At 44.7% G+C, this 20,131-nt stretch overlaps 2 protein-coding genes across 7 annotated transcripts in view; one reads left to right on the top strand and one right to left on the bottom strand.

The window, feature by feature from the left end:
* The window catches only part of LOC120518819 (ena/VASP-like protein), a 146,373-nt gene that overhangs the window by 117,561 nt on the left and 8,681 nt on the right, over positions 1 to 20,131 (top strand). For 4 of the 6 annotated variants that reach the window (XM_039741807.1, XM_039741805.1, XM_039741804.1 and 1 more), the window contains exons 4-6: positions 17,059 to 17,122; positions 17,680 to 17,747; positions 18,024 to 18,728. In XM_039741807.1, coding sequence (XP_039597741.1) covers positions 17,059 to 17,122; positions 17,680 to 17,747; positions 18,024 to 18,728 — 837 coding nt within the window. The remainder of the gene's footprint in view (positions 1 to 17,058; positions 17,123 to 17,679; positions 17,748 to 18,023; positions 18,729 to 20,131) is intronic. The other 2 variants (XM_039741808.1, XM_039741809.1) reach the window with 2 other exon arrangements.
* The window catches only part of degs2 (delta(4)-desaturase, sphingolipid 2), a 39,020-nt gene continuing 34,640 nt past the window's right edge, over positions 15,752 to 20,131 (bottom strand). Inside the window, exon 4 of the transcript XR_005631306.1 lies at positions 15,752 to 15,863. The gene's annotated coding sequence lies outside the window, so the exon portion shown is untranslated. The remainder of the gene's footprint in view (positions 15,864 to 20,131) is intronic.

Below are 20,131 nucleotides of genomic sequence, written 5' to 3'. Positions count from 1 at the left end.
AGAGTTGGGAAGATAGCTGAGAAGTTTTACTGGCAGTAGGGGGTCACCAGGTATATCCCAAAGTGCAACAGGAAACAAGCTGCACTGAGCTGATTGCCAAAAGTGTTTGTGTTGAGATGAGTATAGAAAAGCAAGAAGATCCATGAGCCACACTTGTCACAGCCAGAATGTACCAGACCACAGCTGAGGGGTCCTGACATTAACAGAAGAAGAGAGCCACACTTGAGAGTATCAATTAGAAGAACAGAAGATCTCCACCACCCTCTCCCAAAGATGGTGCTGACTTGAACACATGAAGCGTTCTACTCTTCTTCACTATATATACAGGGTGGTCCAGATCTAATTATGCAGATCCAGATCGTCTGGATGACTTTGATTTATGCAGGGATGATTCCAGTTCGGCGCGAAGACAATTCTTCATGTTGTCAGTTCACACACTTTTTTTGGGTGATTTTCTATGTAATAAACTTAATAAGTTATAGCGTAATGAAAATTGCATAATTAGATCTGGACCACCCTATACAGTATATATTTATTGTTATTATAAGTACAATGGATTTCCACCAGTTTCTTTCAAAGATGGTGCTGGCCTGAACAATGTGTATGTTGTTCTTCTCATCTTTCTACCTCTTTCACAGTCGATAAAGTTATTTACTGCTTTCTAGCTGTATTTCTTATCAAGGGACTATAAAACGTGAAGGAATACCTTTGTTAGCCAGTGAGGCTGAAGCTGAATGCAGAATTCACTTGTCTCCTTCCAGTGGATCCATTGAATAAATATATTTATATATGTATGTATATTTAATGCTTTGCAGAGTGACTTCAGAGCAGTTATTTAAAAGAAATCCACGATATTAGGTAAAGGTGTGGTGCGGGGCCTTCCTCCCAGGTAGTAGGATTTTCCCATGAAGGAAACACAGTAATGCACAATGGAGCACTTTAATGTGTCTTCATGCGGAAAATTAGCAGCATGTCACATTTTCATAAACTGCAGTGCATTCCACCACAGACCGTGAACGAGAGGCATGAACACAATCTTCTTGTGATCATAGCCAGTGATTATGGAGCTGCAGAAAAGAACATGTGTCAACACAGAAGTGTGAACAAGTCCTTATGGAGCAGTATTCTTTGTTTTCCACAGCAAAAAAAAAACAACTTTAAAATCTCTAAAAAGCTCTGTTAAGTGAGATTCTCATTACATATTTGCAAAATTGCCTGTAAAAAACAAATTTGATTGTCACTTCCACAGAACTGTATACCCATCAGAACTCACCTGTTTTGCTCATCACTAGTGACAAATGGACAGACTTTGTGTGTGGAAACTTCTGACTTGAGCTTCCTGAAGCTTAATAATGATAATAACATCCATCCATCTTCTAACCCGCTGAATCCGAATACAGGTTCACGGGGGTCTGCTGGAGCCAATCCCAGCCAACACAGGGCACAATCCTGGGCAGGGTGCCAACCCACCGCAGGGCACACACACACACACCAAGCACACACTAGGGCCAATTTAGGATCGCCAATGCATCTAACCTGCATGTCTTTGGATTGTGGGAGGAAACCGGAGCACCCGGAGGAAACCCACACAGACACGGGGAGAACATGCAAACTCCACGCAGGGAGGACCCGGGAAGCGAACCCGGGTCTCCTAGCTGCGAGGCAGCAGCGCCACCGTGCCGCCCATATGATAATAACAATGAGACATTTTATTTATATAGCGCCTCTTCCATGCTCAAGGCTCTTGAGCACCAGCTGCTCTTGGGAAAAGCAGTGTTGGATTTATATTCTTGGGAACAGCCCTAACGGTTACTGCTGACTCTCTGCTTGACCCTGGGCATCCATCCATTCATCTTTCATCTTCACAGGAACCTGGTGCCCATCTGAGAAACAGTGAGCACAAGGTGCAACTCTACCCTGAATGAGTGCCAGTCTGTAACGGGCCACAATTACTTGGCCCAGGCGGGTTAGGAGTTGTCAGCTAACTTCACAGTCACGGAGTTCACTGTGAACTGCGCTGTATAACGTTTGTGGGATCTAAATATGTTGTCTGCTGCTTCTGGATCTTCTTAAAGGTCATGACATTTTCTAACTCACTTAGTCCAGACTGGGGTCATTTGTGCTGCTGGAGCCTATGCCAGCTAGTGTAGTGCACAAAGGCAGGAGCAAAGTTGGACAGGGTGCCAATCCAGCCCTTCACAGGGTGAACACGCACACTTGCATGTCTTTGGACAGTGGGGGAAAACCAGACATAGGGAGAACATGCAAATTCCAGGCAGCAGCGCTACCACCATGCCACTGTGCCACCATGATCTTCTCAAATGTTTTTTGTTAGATGTCTGCTTATTGAGAGTTCTAGGTCACCTATTACTGTGAACCTGGGATTGTCAATCCACCAGCCTGCAGTAGAAACGTAGGAAAACGTAACTTTACAGACACTGTGGAGTAGTGGTAAGGACACTGGACTAAAATCTTCAAGACTGCCAGTTCAGTCCCTGCGCCAGGCTGACTGGGTGACTCTGAATGTGGCCGGCTTGTACTCCAACTGTAACCTAATATATGAAAACCCTCTTACTGTAACTCTATATTTGTAAAGAGCCTCAGGATGGTGTCCAGTGTTGAACCTATGTGTTTTCTGAGGGTGGTGCAGTGGTTAGCGCAGCTGAATCCAGGACCAGGGTCCAGTTTTTTATGTAGATTGTCTGCCTTCTCATTCATCCCATAGACAAGTGCAGATACTGTGGGTTGATTGGTCCCGTGTGAGTGTGCCCTACACTGGGCCGCTTCCTGACCTGTGCTAAGTGCTGCAGGGATAGGCAAAGCCGCCCCCCAATTCACTATCTTATAACATAACTAACAGGTTGGCAACATGAATGGACGGTTTTTTGTTTGACCTAAAGCAGTGGGCAGTGAAGCAGACAGGGTGGCAGGTTATTTGTGAGCCACAAAGCGCATCACTTAACTTACCAGCGGAAATTAGTCATCCATATCCATCATACTTTGAGAAGGCGCAGCACCCTGCTTGCCCTCCATCTTGGACTGTAACCCACAGTTGTGTGAAAAGCCAGCGCACACGCACACAAGAGTCAGAGATAATGCCAGCTGAGGGCAGATAAACCAGCCAGGTGATGTAAAGGCCAGTCTTCTGTCTCATGCATTTCATGCTCTCCCTGTAGTTTATCAGTGCTCTGCATGACTAGACGAGGAGCGTTTAGCACTTGAATTACACCACAGAGAACTTATCTGGGTTTTATTACCAGTCTGTTCGGTCTATGTGACATTTGCAAGTTCTTCCCATGTTGTATTGTCCCCTGTTTGTTCCCATCTCACCACCCTTTGAGTACCTCAGTTCCCCTCACACCTCAGAGTTTGATTAACTGGTGACAGAATCGGTCCATTGTGACATGTGTGTAGATTAGATAAACGTCATTAATCTCCAAGAGAAATGCAGATGCATACAGCAGCAGAAACATAAAAACAAGGATACAGGCCTGCAGGAGAAATAATACAACTGATCAATCAATTGATATGTAAAAACGTAAATAAATGTATATTGTGCAGATATTTCAAAATGGTATTTTAAAATAAACTTAACGAGTGCCCGGGGAGGAAGCATTGAATTGCCTGATAGGTGCTTCTTAGCACACGATGGTGGAATGAGCCTGTGGCTTAAAATGCTCCAAGTGAGCGCCTCCTGGTGGGGATTTTTCATGATGACAACCAAATTTGCCACCTCCTTTTTTCCACAACAGCTTCCAGTTTGTCCAGCGTTCACACCGTGATGGAGCAGGCTTTCCTGAAACGTTTGTTCAGGCGTTGTGCTTCTTTTGAACTCAAGTTGCTTCCCCAGGAGACTGCAGTGTAGAACACCACACTGGCTACTATGGACTGAGAGAACATTTCCAGCAGCTTGCTGCGCACATCAAATGACCGGAGGCTCCTTAGCAAGTCCAGTCTGCTCTGGCCATTCCTGTGTAGCTCCGCTGTGTTGCCAGACCAGTCCAGTTTATTTTGGATGTGATTTGAACCTCCAGGTACGTGTAGCTCTGCTCCACTTCCATGTCCTCCCCCTGGATGGTGACTGGTCTCAGACTGTCTCATCGTACTGGGCCATAAACTGTACTGGCATCCCGTCCTGGGCTGGTTCCTGCCTTGTACCTGTTGTAGCTAGGATTGGCTTCGGCTCCCTCTGATGGAGAAAGTGGATCAAAAGGTGGATGACTAGATTGTGGTCAAAGCAAGTTGTGTGTGTCAGTGAAAAGCAGAAAGGTTTGTGGACAGAAAAAAACGGTGTTGCGTAATTCAGCGAGCAATAGCATCTGTTGTGTTTGTTTTTTGTATTGCAAAGGATCGTGGGTGAGGTGGCACTGCGAATTGAGATATAATTTTGAGGTACCACCTGCCTCACCCTTCATAGGGTACTGCTCCTCCTCAGTGTTCCTTGTATGCTGCCTTAAGATGTTGTTCACTGTGTATTGGTTTGGTGGCTCAGCGGTTAGCGCAGCTGGCCAATGGCTTAATGAGATTCCATTGGAATGCCAGTCTGGTCACCAGCTCTGTGCAGTTTGCACCCTCACTACAAGTCCAGGGGTTTTTTTTTGTTGAGTGTGACAGTTTTCTTCTCACATCTCAAGGTTCATTGGTGATTGTAAATGCGCCTTCTGTGGGGGGAATGTGCCCACTGCCTAAACTGGGGTCCTGCTTCCCAGTAGAGTGTGTGTTATTTCTCTGTGTCCTGCCCTTGTGTAAAACTGGCATCGTATGAACCTTTCCCTTCCTCTCTTGATTAACAATCCTGTGGACCAAACTGTTAAGCACATGTTTGATTTGCCTTGTGGTGTAATACGACTGGGCAGTGGAGTAGCCAACAATGTTTGCACTCCGGTGTGATTCCTGTGTAATGTTCCTTTTTGTTGTACTAATGTCAATTTTAGTTCTCTGTGGTACTTGGTAAACTGCCTAGGGGGTGATGCTGTCTATGAAAGGCACTATATGAAATATGGATTGGATGATTGAGTAACCGGCAGTCCAAAGAACACTAGAACAGTTCCAATGAGAGCAGGCCATTCAGACCAGCAAGCTCGTCCTTCCTATTCTCTGTTTCAAAGTAGCATCAAGTGGAGTTTTGAAGGACCCCAGAGTGCTACTCTGTACCTCACTACTTGATCATTTACTCCTTGTCTCTACTGTGTGAACAAAAAGTTTCTAACATTTGTGTGAAATCTACCCTTATGTTTCCAATTATGTCCCTATGTTCTTGCTTTTATAGTAGCAGATGGTGATCCACTGAACTAATTCCCTGCATAACTTTAATCATTTCAGTCATGTCACCTCCCAGTCTCCATTTGCCTAAACTGAAAGGCTTCATCTCCTTCCATCCTTCTTTATAGCTCATATTTCCTAGCCTAGATGCTGTCCTCAGGACTTTCTCTAGCACTCCTATGCCTTTCTTATAATATGGAGACCCAAACTGCACACAGTACTCCAGCTGAGGGCTCACTAGTGCATCATAAAGCTTAAGCTTCCTTAACTTGTGCTCCACATATCAGGGCGCTATATAACCTAACATCATGTTAGCCATCTTGACCACATCTGTAGAATGTCCATTATGAGTCTCAGGTCCTTCTCATGAGGTGTTCTTTCAATTTTCAGACCTTCCATTATGTATTCAAGCCTAACATTTCTACTCATATGTGTAACCCTTTGCGTTTACTTATTTTAAGTTTCATCTGCCACAGATCTACCCAAGTCTGTAGGCTGCCCAAGTCCCTCCGTAATTGTTTGAGTGGTTCTGCATAATCTGTCCTTCCACCTGGTGTGGTATCATCTGCAGACTTCACCAGCGTATTGATTTTAGTCTCGTCCAGATCATTTATGTACATTAAAAGGAGCAGAGACCCCAGCACTGACCCCCGAGGGACGTCACTTTTAACTTCGCCAGACGTCTATTCTGGTCTCCTTTGTGCAGTAGTATGAGTGTGTGAGGAAGTGTGCATTGGTGCCAGTCAGTGGACTGTTTTTCGTTATTTCATTTACTGCTGAAGGATTATGTTCCAAACATCCCCCTACCAACCCTGCATTGGAGTGAGCATGTACAATAAAAAGTGGCATGGTGCCACAATAGTTAGCTTTGCTGCCTGGCTTGAAACCTTCCAGTCATTGCCCGTGTGGAGATCCTGGGTAGCTCCCATGGCCTTGTTGGTTTTTGCCCCCTCACCTCTGTAGTCATGCAGTTTAGGGTGATTGGTGATTCTGAATTGACCTCCAGCACTTATACAATATGTGTGAGTGCCTGGCACCCTCTCTAGGGTTGGTCCCTGCCTTGTGCCACATGCTGCCAGGAAAGGCTCCAGCACTCACACTTCTGAACTGGATAAAGAGGCTTTAAGAGTCATAAGCTACCTCTGGTATGATAACGAAAAAGTGGATGAATGTGAACTTCCTTGCCCTGTGATGATGCTTGCTATGAAAGGCGCTGTATACAATGAAAACATCTTGCCCAGAACAGAAGACAGAGTTTCTCTGTGTTACCTGAAAAGTATACCAGTCCTTTTCGTTACACTTATTTATTTATTGAGTTTCAACTTTCTCCCAGTCTGCACCCCTGCCTGCCATCTGGCTTTCCCTTAACTCTTTCCTAAAGGTAAAGCCAAAGGATTTACCAGACCTCTGCCAATGGCACCCTCAGACATTTGGCTGAAAGGCCACATGAGAAGAAAGCATTGATCAGTGAGGAGTGATCTTGATGATCATAACCCAAATTATTGTGATACTTTAAGCATTCCACAATCTTAGTGGTGACGTCCTTCAGGAATGGCACTATATGAAATAAGCGGGGGTGCATTAAAAGTAAGGACAGGATCAGATGAAGGATGGCTAGAAGACACAGGGAGGTTCTCATGGAATATTCAATGAGAACAGGACACTCTGCTGCTGCGATGGCTGTCTGCTGTGTCGATTACACCAGTGAAACCGGAGAGGCGAGGGAGGTGGGGGTCCTGGATGACGAGGCCGGAGCACACTCAGGCCTTTTGGACTATGGTCAGCCGGGAGTGGATCTGTCACTGCTTCTGCCTGTGCCACTGCAGCTGCGTCGTCCTGTGCAGGATGTCCTGTAGGTAACCGCTGAAGAAAGGGAAGTGGGGCTCTGGGCTGAGGGTGCGACTCGTCGTCTCTGTGGCCATTTTACTGCTCGTTGTCTCCGCTTGAAATGGTTTAAGTAAGTTTGAAGGAGTTTGGATCGCTGCCGCCTCTGATGTCTTGGCACAGTTTCCTGAATTAGCTTGCAGCAGCCAATGTCAGACTTGGCATCATGAGTGTGCAACACACCCAGGACTCAGAGCCCTTGGATGGTGCCCTCCTCATTTTCATGGGGCACGTCTGGGCTTCAGAAGTGGATTCTGCAATGTCTGTGTAATCCACGTATCAGCCCTAAGGGTCCTCTGAGCATCTGAGCCTAAACTCGAGTCGACTTTCATGAGCATGTCAGCTCTACAACACGAGTTAGCCAAGAGTTGAGAAGTCCTTCATCCTAATTTCTGTGGGCAGTTGTGGTACTTTTTAGAGAGGTAACTGTAATGCATGTGTGGGGTGTTCTTGTGAAGAGCTTTGCATGGTGTTGTGTATCCTTTGTGGTTTGTAAAGCGCCGGGTGTCCCGTATGGCGTGTTGAATGGTGACGTGTTGTTGTACATGTGTGATGGTCTGTGCCGTGTCCCCTACTGCTCCAAGGTAGAGCTTTGATGGCTCGTGAGACTTAAAGGAGCGTCCCATTTGTGTTTCATTTAAGAATCAACTTTGTCACAGATGTTTCTCCTAAAATTCTTTAGGGCAAATAGTTTTAGACAAAAAGGAGACACAAGATACAGCTGAGGTAAAATTGAGACTTTGGTTTGAAAAAGTATGGTCTTGTTTTAATCGCTCTTCACCTATCATGGGCCTGATGCATTTATCCAGGGCGACTTATAGCATTTGAGATAGGATTGGTTACATTTCTCTTGTTTTCTCTGCACAGGCAGATGAAGTGACCTGCTCATGTTCACGTGGTGTCAGTAGGGGGATTTGAACCCATAACCTCAGGGTTTGAAGTCCAAAGTCTTAGCCACTTTGGCAGACTGCCTGCCTTTTCTTCCAGCATGGCTGTGATCGAATTGGAGCGCAGCAATATAAATTAATAATATTCAGAAGTGAGGACTACCAAGTTTCGCAATCATAGAAAAGAGTTTTATTACAACAAACAACTGTCCATACATTTCATTACTGAGCACACAATGCAAATACTGTTGAATTACAAACAAAATGTGAAGACACTACTTGGAGCCCATTGTGTGACTTAGTTGAGATCTCTGCTGAACCTCAAGAGGAGACACTTGTGGGGAATTTTTTCACAGCAGAAAAACTTGAGAAGCATGTGACAAAAGATTATGTCTCCATTGTACTTCTTTTTGGTCTCATTGTTGTTTAGGAGAAACCAAAATGATATTTAGGAGATGTCTTTTTTGATTTTTCATTCCTGTGGGGTGTTGGTTTTGTGGGGCATTAACCGTCCTGAATGGTGGGCTGGTCTGTGAGGTGTTATGTATTGTTTAGGAAGTATTTAGTGGGCTCTGTTGATTGTTGGGTATGAAGTGTTACGTGTGCTGTGTCCTGGATACTGTGTCACTGCTAGTGGTGTCCTGTATGGTGAGAAGAAGCAGTGGATCCAGTGAGTATTGTTTGACCTGCCTGAGGTAAAGTCATCTCTAATGGAGGATCGCAGGAATCGTGGGGTAGAGGGGTCCTTTCATCGGATTGGCTGTCTCAGCTGTGAAATGGCCAATAGGGGGAGGCAGCTTGATGGCCGAGGTCTCCAGGACTCTGAACAAATTCAAATCCTATTATGTGATATCATCTACTGTGTCAGGGATGCCAGGGGCCATGACCCGGCCGGGACGTCATGAGGGACCGGATGTGGGTCTGTGCCCACCGTGGATCAAGTGGGGTTTGCCTTCCGGGTTGCTCTGGGGGCCACGGGTCGAGGGCATGGAAGCCCTACCCTGTAGGGGCCAGTGGTCACCGCCAGGAGGCGCCCCAATGCCTTGGGGACCTGTTACCCCAGCACTTCCACCACACCAGGAAGTGCTGGGGGGAAGATTTTGGATGTTACCCGGAGAGCTGCTGGGAGGACAGCCGGCACTTCCGCCACGCTGGGGCGTGGGTAGAGGAGGAATGCCGGGAACACCTGGTGCTCATCCGGGTACGGAATAAAAGGGGCCGTCTCCATTCATTCGAGGCTAGAGTCGGGTGGAAGAAGGACGAAGCTCAGGAGAGCTGTGGAGGTGGCCCGAAGAAAGGCATTGTGGCCAGGACTGTGATTGTTTTGGGGTTTGTGCACGTGACTGAGGTCTGAGTGACCATTGGCTGGGGTCTTAGTGACCATTATTGTAAATAATAATTGTATAATAAACGTGTGGTGATATTTTAACAACATGTCCGCCTGTCTGTGTCCGGGTCGGCTCCACAACTGTTAAATTCTGCTCTGCACGTGTAATATTTTCATTTTACTGTTATATTGTATTGAGGATATGTTCTGTTCTGTGTATTGTATTGTATTGTATTGACCCCCTTCTTTTTGACACCCACTGCACAGCCCAACCTACCTGGACAGGGGTCTCTCTTTGAACTGCCTTTCCTGAGGTTTCTTCCATTTTTTTTTCCCTACTACTGTTTTTTGGGAGTTTTTTCCTTGTCTTCTTAGACAGTCAAGGCTGGGGGGCTGTCAAAAGGCAGGACCTGTTAAAGACCACTGCGGCACTTCTTGTGTGATTTTGGGCTAAACAAAAAATAAATTGTATTGTATTGGTGGGTGGCGCAGTGGGTAGCACTGCTGTCTCTCAGTTAGGAGACCCGGGTTTGCTTTTCGGGTCCTCCCTGCGTGGAGTTTGCATGTTCTCCCTGTGTCTGAGTGGGTTTCCTCCGGGTACTCTGGTTTCCTCCCACAGTCCGTAGACATGCAGGTTAGGTGCATTGGCGATCCTAAATTGTCCCTAGTGTGTACTTGGTGTATGTGTGTGCCCTGCGGTGGGCTGGCGCCCTGCCCAGAGTTTGTTTCCTGTCTTGCGCCCTGTGTTGGCTGGGATTGGCTCCAGCAGACCCCTGTGACCCTGTAGTTAGGATAATGGATGGATGTATTGTATTGTATTGTATTCACAGCCTTTCACCTTCTGCACCCTTTATTGTGTTGTAGACTTCATTTTAAAAGTGAAATCCGCTGGTTTGTCAGCTGTTGGCTGTTGTCTTGTGGGGCTTTGGCTCTCCTGTTTGGTTGGCTGGTTTGTGAGGAGTTGTTACCTTCACTGAGGTGTTTGTTTGTGGACTGTTGTGTCCTGCGTGGTTTCACATGTGTGCCGTTCTCATGGAGTGTTGTGTGTTGTTCTGTTTGCAGAGAACTCGGCTTGATGTTATTTTGGGAGAATTAAGTGGATAGGCCTGGCGATTTTTGTTGGGATGAGTGGTCTGTTCTTGTCCAGATTGTTCTAGCGTTTCAAAGAGCTCATTTGTGAAGTGCCATTCCTGCTGTGTTTATGATGGGATGTTGTGCGCTGCTTTGGGAAGTGTCGTGTGTTAGTTCATAGGAAGTGGATTATCCAGCATGATAGGATTCTTTGGGAGTCAAGGCTGGGAGGTCTAGCGTGGGGCTGACAAAAACAGGGCCTGTTGAAGCCCACTGAGGCCTTCCTTGTGTGATTTTGGGCTACACAAGAAAGAAATTGTTGCAGTCGCTATGATGAGCTGTTTTGCGAGGTGTTATTATGTGTCCTGTGTAGTGTACAGTATGTGTTTATTATGTAAGCAGATTTGTTATTTTTGGCTTAGCTATGGAGGCTTCCCATATTAAACCTATTTTCTCTTTTTGAGTCGTGGATTTTAGGGCCTCAATGTTGCATTTACAGGCTGCGGGAATTATCAGAGGCTCACCTTCCCACGTCCCACGTGTTCACATGAATTTCTGCTCGGCATTTTGAGAGAAATGTTGGTTTGCTGTTGATTTCCTACTTGGTCCGCACAAAAAGCAGTTCAGGATTCTTTGTCATTTTCTTATGTGAAAGTAAAAAGCAAACTAGAGGCATTAAGAATGCATTTTGTGACTCTAAATACAGCGCCGCCATAAAAATCCCACTTCTTTCTGAGCAGGCTTGAAGGAAGTCCATGTAACCTCATCATTTGTGTCCAGTAGGGGTCGCTCTGTAGGCACTAAACTCCTACACCGGGGTACTCAACTCCAGGCCTGCAGGTCCGCAGAGATTGCAAGTTTTTGCTTTAACCAAATTTTTATTTAGAACTCATGTATTTACTCCTAAAGCAATATGTTTTTGGGCTTAGTTTTAGCTGTAATTCAAAAATCTTAATTGTCTATTTTAGTTTTAAACAGCTGCATTTAACTATTAATTATTGCCAGTTTTTGTAACCAGTCATCGATTAATAGTGAGGTGCAAATGGCAAAGAAACCACCAACGCTGCAGCGACCATTCTTCCATTTACGCCTGCGTATGTGCATCATGGAGTATCTGTGTTAATACAAGGTTTTGAAATAAATGAGGGAGAAGGAAGGGACAACTAAGTACAAATCTGTTCTGAACCACGAAAAATGAATTATGGTCTCTGAAAATGAAAAATCTACAAAGTGACAAAGTCTTATCTTAGAAGAATGAAAGCACACCAAGCCAGCTAAAGTCAAAGTAAAAAGTATGTGAACCCTTTGAAATGATCGGATTTACTGCATGAATTGGTCATAAAAAGTGATCTGATCTTCATCTAAGTCACAGGTACTGATATACACAATGAGCTTAAGCCAACAACACACAAAAACTTCTACTCTTTAATGTCTTTATTTTACAAATGCATTCAACTTTCACAGTGGTAGTGGAAAAAGTAAGTGAACCTTGGGATTTAATAACTGGTTGACCCTCCTTTGGCAGCAGTGACCTCAACCAGGCACTTCCTGTAACTGCAGATCAGACCTGCACATCGTGTGGGGGGAATGTTGGCCCCTTCTTCCCTGCAGAACTGCCCTAACTCTTCCCTATTCTTTGGTTGTCTTCTGTGTAATGGCTCTCTTCAAGTCATTCCACAGCATCTCAATAGAATTGAGATCTGGTCACTGACTGGGCCACTCCAAAAGGCAGAGTTTGTTCTTCTGAAGTCATTGTGCTGTGGATTTGCTGCGATGTTTGGGGTCATTGTCCTGTTGCATCACCCAGCCTCTTCTGATCTTAAGTTAACGGACAGACACCCTCACATTATCCTGGAGAATGTTGATAAACTTGTGAATTTATTTTCCCCTAAATGATGGCAAGCTGTCCAGACCCTGGTGCAGCAAAGCAGGCCTAAATCATGATGTTCCCTCCACCATACTTTACTGTAGGGATGATGTTTTGATGTTGATATGCAGGGCCCTTTTAACGCCAAATTAAGTTCTGCTTGTTCCTCTCAAATAGTTCAATTTTGGTTTCATCACTCCACAAAACATTTTCCCAGTACCGTTGTGGAGTGTCCAAGTGCTCTTCAGCAATGTTCTTTTTAGAAAGCAGTGGCTTCCTTCTTGGTGTCCTGCCATGGACTCCTTTCTTGTTCAATGTTTTACGTTTAGTTGACTTATCAACAGAGATGTTAGCCAGTTCTAATGACTTCTTCAAGTCCTTTGTTGTCACCTTAGGGTTCTTCTTTACCTCATTGCTGACTTTGCATTGTGCTGTTGGGGTCATCTTGGCAGGGCACCCACTTCTAGGCAGAGTAGCCACAATACCAAATGGTCTCCATTTAGAGATAACTTACCTAACAGCAGACTGATGAATATCTACGATCTTTGAGGTGACTTTGTAACCCTTTCCAGCCTTATGTAGATTAACAATTGTCAATCGTAGCTCTTCAGACAGCTCTTCTGTGCAAGGCGTGATTCCCATCTGGCTAGTCGTCTTGTCATAAGCTCAAACTCAAGCTTTACAGTGTTTTTTATCAGTCAGAGTAATTCTATGCCACACCACTGAACTCGTTTCATTAAATGGACTCCAGGTGTGCATAATTCTGACTGCAATGAGCTTTTTAAAAAGTCATTTAGTTTAGGGTTCACTTACCTTCTCCAACCTTCAGTTTCACAGTTTGAATGATTTATTCAATATGGTCAAAAATTATCTGAAAATCTGTGTATCTTTAGTTATTGGAGACTGTTTGTTCATTATTGGGAATGACATGAAGATACGACCATGTTTTATATGGGAATTAGACATAAATGTAGAAAATTTCTCGGGGTTCACATACTTTTTACTTTGACTGTAATTAAATACCATGTTTCATTATCTGCTAGGCCTGGTTGGAATGAAAACCTGCACCCACCGTTGAGTAGCCCTGTCCTAGACTCTTGATATCAGCAAAGTCCCGCGTGCCAGCAGAGGACACCACATACTAAGATGTTTGGGAGGATGAAATGGAAATGCCAGTGAACAAAGTTTGTTTTTTTGTTTTTTTTTGTGTGAGAATCAGAGTTTTCAAAAGACTTTCATTTTTCAAATAGCAAGAGAATCGTAAGCATTCATTATTATTCTCTCTTCACAGTACCAGGCCAAAATCATAAATTCTTTTCCTAATTGTTTTTTTTTAATTGGTGTTCACAAGAAAAGAGTAAGAATATTTTGCTATATGTGCTGCCATCTTTATTATCACTTATTATTCAGCTGACACTTTCATCCAAGGCAACATTTCAGATACAATTGCTTACAATACTTTTGCTCTTCCTGTGGAAACACAGCAAGGTGTAGTGACTTGCTTACGGTGACATGGTGTCAGTAGTGGAATTTGAACACCACAACTTCAGGATTTGCAGTCCAACGTCTTAACCATTACACCCCACTGCCTGCCTGGTCTGATGTCACATACTGCATAAGTGTGCTGCACGTGGTCCAGCGGCACCCCACATACATGGCAACAAAGTGGCAGCGCCTATTGAAAATCTTGGAAAACAGAGAAGAAATCAAAGCAAACAAAAAAAATGAATAACATCTCCAAACAAAATAGAAATATCAAAAATCTAATACTAATGTGTTTGTGACTCTAATGTCACCATAACAACAATGAAAAATAACAACAGGGTGGAAATTTAAAATTGCTAACTTACAGCTGTACACCTCAGAGCTTCAAAGTATCATCTACGAATCCAGAAGGTCTTCCAAGGGCCTGCCTTTGGGGGCTGTTTGGACCACCAGGATGGTGTGCTGTGGCTCAGAGGGCATTGTTGGTTGGATGAGTACAAAAGAGCTCAGAAAGGCCTCAGGGTGTTTTGTTTTCTCGTTTTTAGCTTTTGATTAACTTTCTCTGAACCCCCTTCTTTTATTTGTGTTACAGTTCAGTCTCATGTATAGTTATTTTAATATCTTTAGCTTCTTTTTTGGTTTCAGGAGGGACTCGTTAGCATCCCCTAGAGCAGGGGTCCTCAATCACAGTCCTGGAGGGCCATAGTGGCTGCAGGTTTTTGTTTTAACCCAGTTGCTTAATTAGAAAGCAATTCTTATCAATAATTTAATTTCATGGCTTGTTAGTGCTTTAACTCTGCCATGTCAGGGCCTTCTCATATCCTAGATTTTCTTCTCCTTTCTAAAGATACCATCCAAATGATTTGAAGGCTAAAATGGAGGAGTACTTCTCAGTCCTTCACTTTTTTCTCTTCACTTTCCTTCCATGTATTTAATTAAACTCAATAGTGCATGATAAATACACACAGAGGTGTAAATGGTAACAAGCTAAAAGGAGAAATGCTGCTCTCTTTTGTCATTACATGTTATTGCTAATTAGGAGCAATTAAAAACCGAGAATACGGCTGTTTAAGACTAAAATAAGCAATAAGGGTTCAAAATCGTAACGAGCGAGACAACTAAAGTGAAGCAAAAGTGTCACTTGAGCAGTAAGAGCTTCTTATTAAGCAATTGGGTTGGAGCAAAAACCTGCAGCCACTGCGGCCCTCCAGGACCGTGATTGAGGACCCCTGCCCTAAAGTACAAAGTTATTATGATTTTTTACTAGCGTAAACTAAACACCGTTGCTCAGGCTTTTTATTTCTGGAACATCAACATTTGTGGAATTGTGAGAATTAAATAATATTTCCATATTAATTCAGTGATATTTAATTTAAAAATTCTATACTAAGTACATAAATGTGTTATTGCAATATGGCTAATTAATTAATATAATTGTTTGCGATATGCCGTACAATATTTTTGTTTTTCCATTCCTGTGAGTAAATGTATAAATGTCTTGGTGTGCCCACTCTGGAGAAAGCAACATGTAGTGGACCAAGGGGAACGCGCTCCTGGGGCCTCATTTACAGCCATGGCACTGGATATTGCAGTCACTTCAGATCAAAAGGCACATCTGTGGGCATCAGAGGAATGTGTGGAATGAGCTTAACCATCAGGACTGAAGCAAACCTTTGGAGACATTGCGAGCAGGGGTGTAAAGTGGGTGGTATCGTGAAGGGACCCCAAGTGACAAGTAAAACTCATTTTGAACATTTTTTTGGGGTGGTGTGAAGGTACAAACATTTGACAAAAGAACCATTTCAATGAAATAGTCGTCGAACTTCTAAAACAAAAATAAGTACTGCCCCCTGATTGTTATGATTAGGTTTTACATGTATTCACTTGGTATGTTCTGCGTCTTGAACGTTACTTTTTAGGTTCATCCATCGTCGCTTTTTATGAGAGCCGTCACTGGCACCTGCATTCCTCATTGCTGGGGGTGTGGCTTCTGGGGTCGTGACCCATGGGTAATCAGTGCGACAGGGTAAAAGGTCAGATGGAGGCTTCTTTCGTTATCCTGTCTATGGATACAAACCTCCTAAATAAAAAAGAAACCTTTTGTTATTGTGCTTCTCACAAGATTTGCTTGGTTTGACCTCTTTGGCTGTTTTTTTTTCTCGACTTCGATTCTTGTCTCTTGTTAGGATTTGGTAGCTACGTTTATTTTGATTTGTTTTGGTTTCATTTTTTTACATACTTTTCTCTATTTAGCTCAGTAAATAAATCATCTGTCCATCTCTTGGCAGTACACAGATACACTACCTACCTTTTTCATGTGGAAAAAATTTGGTTTGCTATATTGGATCTGCCATCTTGAAAGTTGAAAAGACAATTACACATTTGTATATTGCCAGCCATAAAACACCTCGGTAACAGTTTTGTTTGGAATCAGTTAATAAAGAAACAGAACCTCCGTTGTTAATGTATCAAGGGGAAGAAATTAGGGGGAGAAGGAGGAGCGTTTTATGGTGTTATCAGACACCTACTATGAAAGGTACCAACTGACCTCTTGGGCCGTTTTCTAGATGGGGATAGAAAGAAATGTCAAAATCAGTTATGTAACTACGCCTGTCTCACTGTTCATACTGCCCCCTGTATGTTTCATCCTCAGGGCTGCAATGGCAGGCTGCTCGTTGGCTCAGGCTGTCTTTGTTTTCAGAACTTTAGCTCATCCAAGTATACCCAGAAATTGTTGCAGATATCATAAGCAAAAATATCAGCTCTTCTCGTGCCAACCTTAAGGTTGCTTCTCTGGGACTTATAGCTCATATCCTAAACTATATCAGATACTCTGTGTTCCAACTTTCCCAGCATACACTGCACTTCTGTTCAGCTTGGCCAGACTTCAGGCCTGTCACGTGACATGTGTCACTTTAAAGTATCCCCCTGTACTGCTCCCCTAAGGAGAATTTTTTGTTTCTTTTCCTTTTTTGTGTGCCATTGGCCTCTTTTATTCAGTGGCATCAGAAGCAGGCAGTCCCAAAAAGCACTTCCACTCACTCTCGGCCTGGGGTAGTCTCACACATCTGAGAAGAGCTTGAAGGATGATCCTCAGACAAGCCTGCACGACAAGGTTTAAAGCTTGACCAGAAAGCCTGCTGGGCCACACTCCGGTCGGGTGATGTGAGACATGTTGTGTGCTCAAAGACAGGTCCACGTCAAGCTGGCGTTGTGTGTTACTCGGGACTGTCGGATTTGATAATGAGAGCAGCTTTTTCTTCTCTGTATTTCAGGTCCAGTTGTCCAGCGTCAAGTCCAGAATGGACCTTCTTCAGATGATATTGAAGTACAAAGGCGGTAAGAGACATGGGCTGGGGGTCATCTTGCTTGCCAGAATAAGGGATACATCTGGTCATGTGACTGTCTTGCCAATGTCCAGCAGACAGTGGGCTTTTTCGGACCCTACCGACTACAGCTCTTGCTGCTTGAATATGCCTAATGTGGTTGGAGCTGCCTTTGATTTACATTGCCATATAGGCTGGTATTCTTGTGTCACGCTGGATATGAGAGGAAGGCCACTTTTATCGGGAGCCTGGTGAGGTCAGGCCTCTGTTGGCCTTTTGTCAAGTCCAGTGCAGGCCTTATTAGAGGGATGTCTGCCTCACCAATAATGTAGGCTGGAAGCATGTCCTGTCATTCTGTTCTTCTTTTGTTGTAATTTGGTTTGGCACTAAATGGTATTGTTAAAGTCACCAGCAGTGGATGGCAGATTTTACAAGACCGGCTTATCGGAAAAGCAAATGATCACAAGCCCACTTAGGACTCTTTGGAGGGAGTGGAGTTGAGTCTCAGCCCTTGCTGTTTTGGGCCTGCCTCTGGTGGTCCGTTCACCCCTATCCTTTGCTACCCTACAGGCAGATGATGGAGCAGCAGCAGCAGTTTCAGGCGCAGATGGAGAGGGATCGACGGGCTTCCACGTCAGGTGAGCAGTGAGACATTCAGGATGGGGACAGTTGATTGAGGTGGGAAGCTGAAGTGGGGGTGGGCAGTGCATTGGGAGATAGATACTGGTGGGGTGGAAAAGCAGGGCATGTTTCCTGGCAGCTGAGGGCTGTGTTCAGGGATGGGGGGGGAGGTGTTTGTTGTTCTGTATCTCAGGCTCTTTAGCTGCGTTGACTGTCACCTCTCCTCTCCTGTTTTTCTTTTCACCCACTCATTTTTGATTTCTTCTTTCTCTGTTCGCTGTTTGTCTTTTTAGTGACCACCCTTCAGATCAAAGTTTCATCGTCTCCTTCTAAGTGTCCCTCACCCCCACCCGAGTACAGCATTTTCAAAACAGGATCTGCCCCACCACCCTCTTACGCCAAGGCCACCTCCTCCTCTTCTTCGCGCTCTTCTTCCTATGAGCGGGACATGGCGGATTCAGGTGCACCTGCTGCCTCACTGCTCTCCACTTCTTTTCCTTCTGCTTCATCACCCTCACTGCCCAGTGTTGGCAGCCCACCTCGCAAGGCCCGACAGATTCCTCTGTCTCCACCGCCTCCTGGCCTGCCTCCGAACCCTGCCACCTGGCCGCCCATGTCCGTATACTCTCCTCTGCCCCCTGCTGGCCCTGTGATGATGCCAATGCACACTCCAGCTGTCCTCCCGGTTGCACTTCCTCTGATGCCTTTGCAGAATGGCAGGTTCAAAAGCCCTGGTGACCGTGGGACTCAAAGGCCAGGGTCTGATACCATCCCCTCAAATGGGCATCTGGAGGAGCCAGCCATAGCCTGGACTCCTAGATCAATCTCTGCTGTAGCTGGGGGCTTCTGCCAGCCACAGTATCCCCCTTACCCACCAGTGGCACAGGCCTACCCACATGACTCCCCACTGGTGAACTCACCGCCCTCATACACCAGTGTGTCGGAGATGGCCCTGGCCAAAAAGAGATCCCCTCTTCCTGCACCCACTGCAAGATTGAGTAAGTACTTCTGTGCCACCTGCTGTGCTGTTCTAACCAGCCCAGCCGTTTGCTGTGACAGTGTCACTTGCACCAGGCAGGTGACTGAGCCCTGCCTGCCAGATTGTACGTGTGTCTGTCTGTGAGCTGCATCTTGTAAGACGTGTTTGCATGAGTGAAACCACCCATGTGTGAATGTGTTTATCTGTGCATGTGTGTGACTAATAACTGTGACATATGTACGAACATGTGTGTGCATGCATGACAGAGGGCAAAAAGATGTACTTAATATACATGTGAGTATGGGTGGGCTTACAAAGTCACTGAGATACGCAACATACAGTATTGAGTATGTGTGTGTGTGTGTGTTACTGATGGCTGCACTGTCTATACACACATACTGTCTAAGCGGTGCCTATCAGAAGTCTTCCCCACTTGGAAAATTTCAACATTGAATCACAGTGGATTTTACTAGGACTGTTAGATGTTAAAGTTAAAAGGGACCTCTGCAAAATGGTCTAAATTGGTTACAACAGTGAAACACAAAATAACTGATCACATAAAGAACTCACCTCCTTCAAGTCTGGATTCAGGAGATGCACCTTTGGCAGCCATGACACTCTTTCTGTTCTTTCTGCACAGGTCTCTCTCACTGTCTCTATCATCTTTGCACATCTCCACACTGCCATTGTTCTCCATTTTTCTTTGTAAGCTTTTCTAGTTGCATGAAGATGATGAGTGAGCAACCTTTGTCAAGTCCAGTCACAAATTCTCACTTGGATTGAAATCTGAACAGTGACGTGGCTAAGCCAGGATATTCACATTGTTGTTTTGAACCCAATCCTGTGTACCTTTGGCTTTATGTTTAGGGTTGTTGCCTTAATGGAAAGCAAATTGTCTCTTAGGTTTTAGGTTCTAGATTTCTCAAAGGTTTGCTGCATTCCATTTTGACCTCACAGTGCCTAATAGGGCCTTTGTAAGCATCCTCACAGCATGATGCTGCAACCACCGTGCTTCACGGCGGGGATGGTGTGTTTGTGATAATGTGCAGTGTTCAAGCATGGCAGTTAGTTTGGTGACGAAATAGCTTAAATTTGGTCTCATCAGACCATTGAACCTTCTTCTATCTGACTTCAGAGTCTCACATGTGACTCACATGTCTGCTAGTCTCCCATAAGGCAGCGACTAAAGAAGTACTCGGGCACAGTTGCAGTCTCACCCAATGTGACTTGTCACTCTTTCAGATGTCTTATGGACCTCTTGGTGGCCTCCCTCACTAGTCATCGTCTTGCACAATATCATGGATTTCTTTTATGTACATTTTTTTATCACATCCTGCATAGATTATTGTAAGTCGCTGTTGGCAGGTGCCCCTTCTAATCTTATGTCACAGCTCCATCTTATTCAAAACTTGGCTGCAAGAG

Source organism: Polypterus senegalus, chromosome 18 (assembly GCF_016835505.1).
Source record: "Polypterus senegalus isolate Bchr_013 chromosome 18, ASM1683550v1, whole genome shotgun sequence".
Classification (NCBI taxonomy): domain Eukaryota; kingdom Metazoa; phylum Chordata; class Cladistia; order Polypteriformes; family Polypteridae; genus Polypterus; species Polypterus senegalus.
This window is presented reverse-complemented; position numbering and strand designations above follow the sequence as displayed.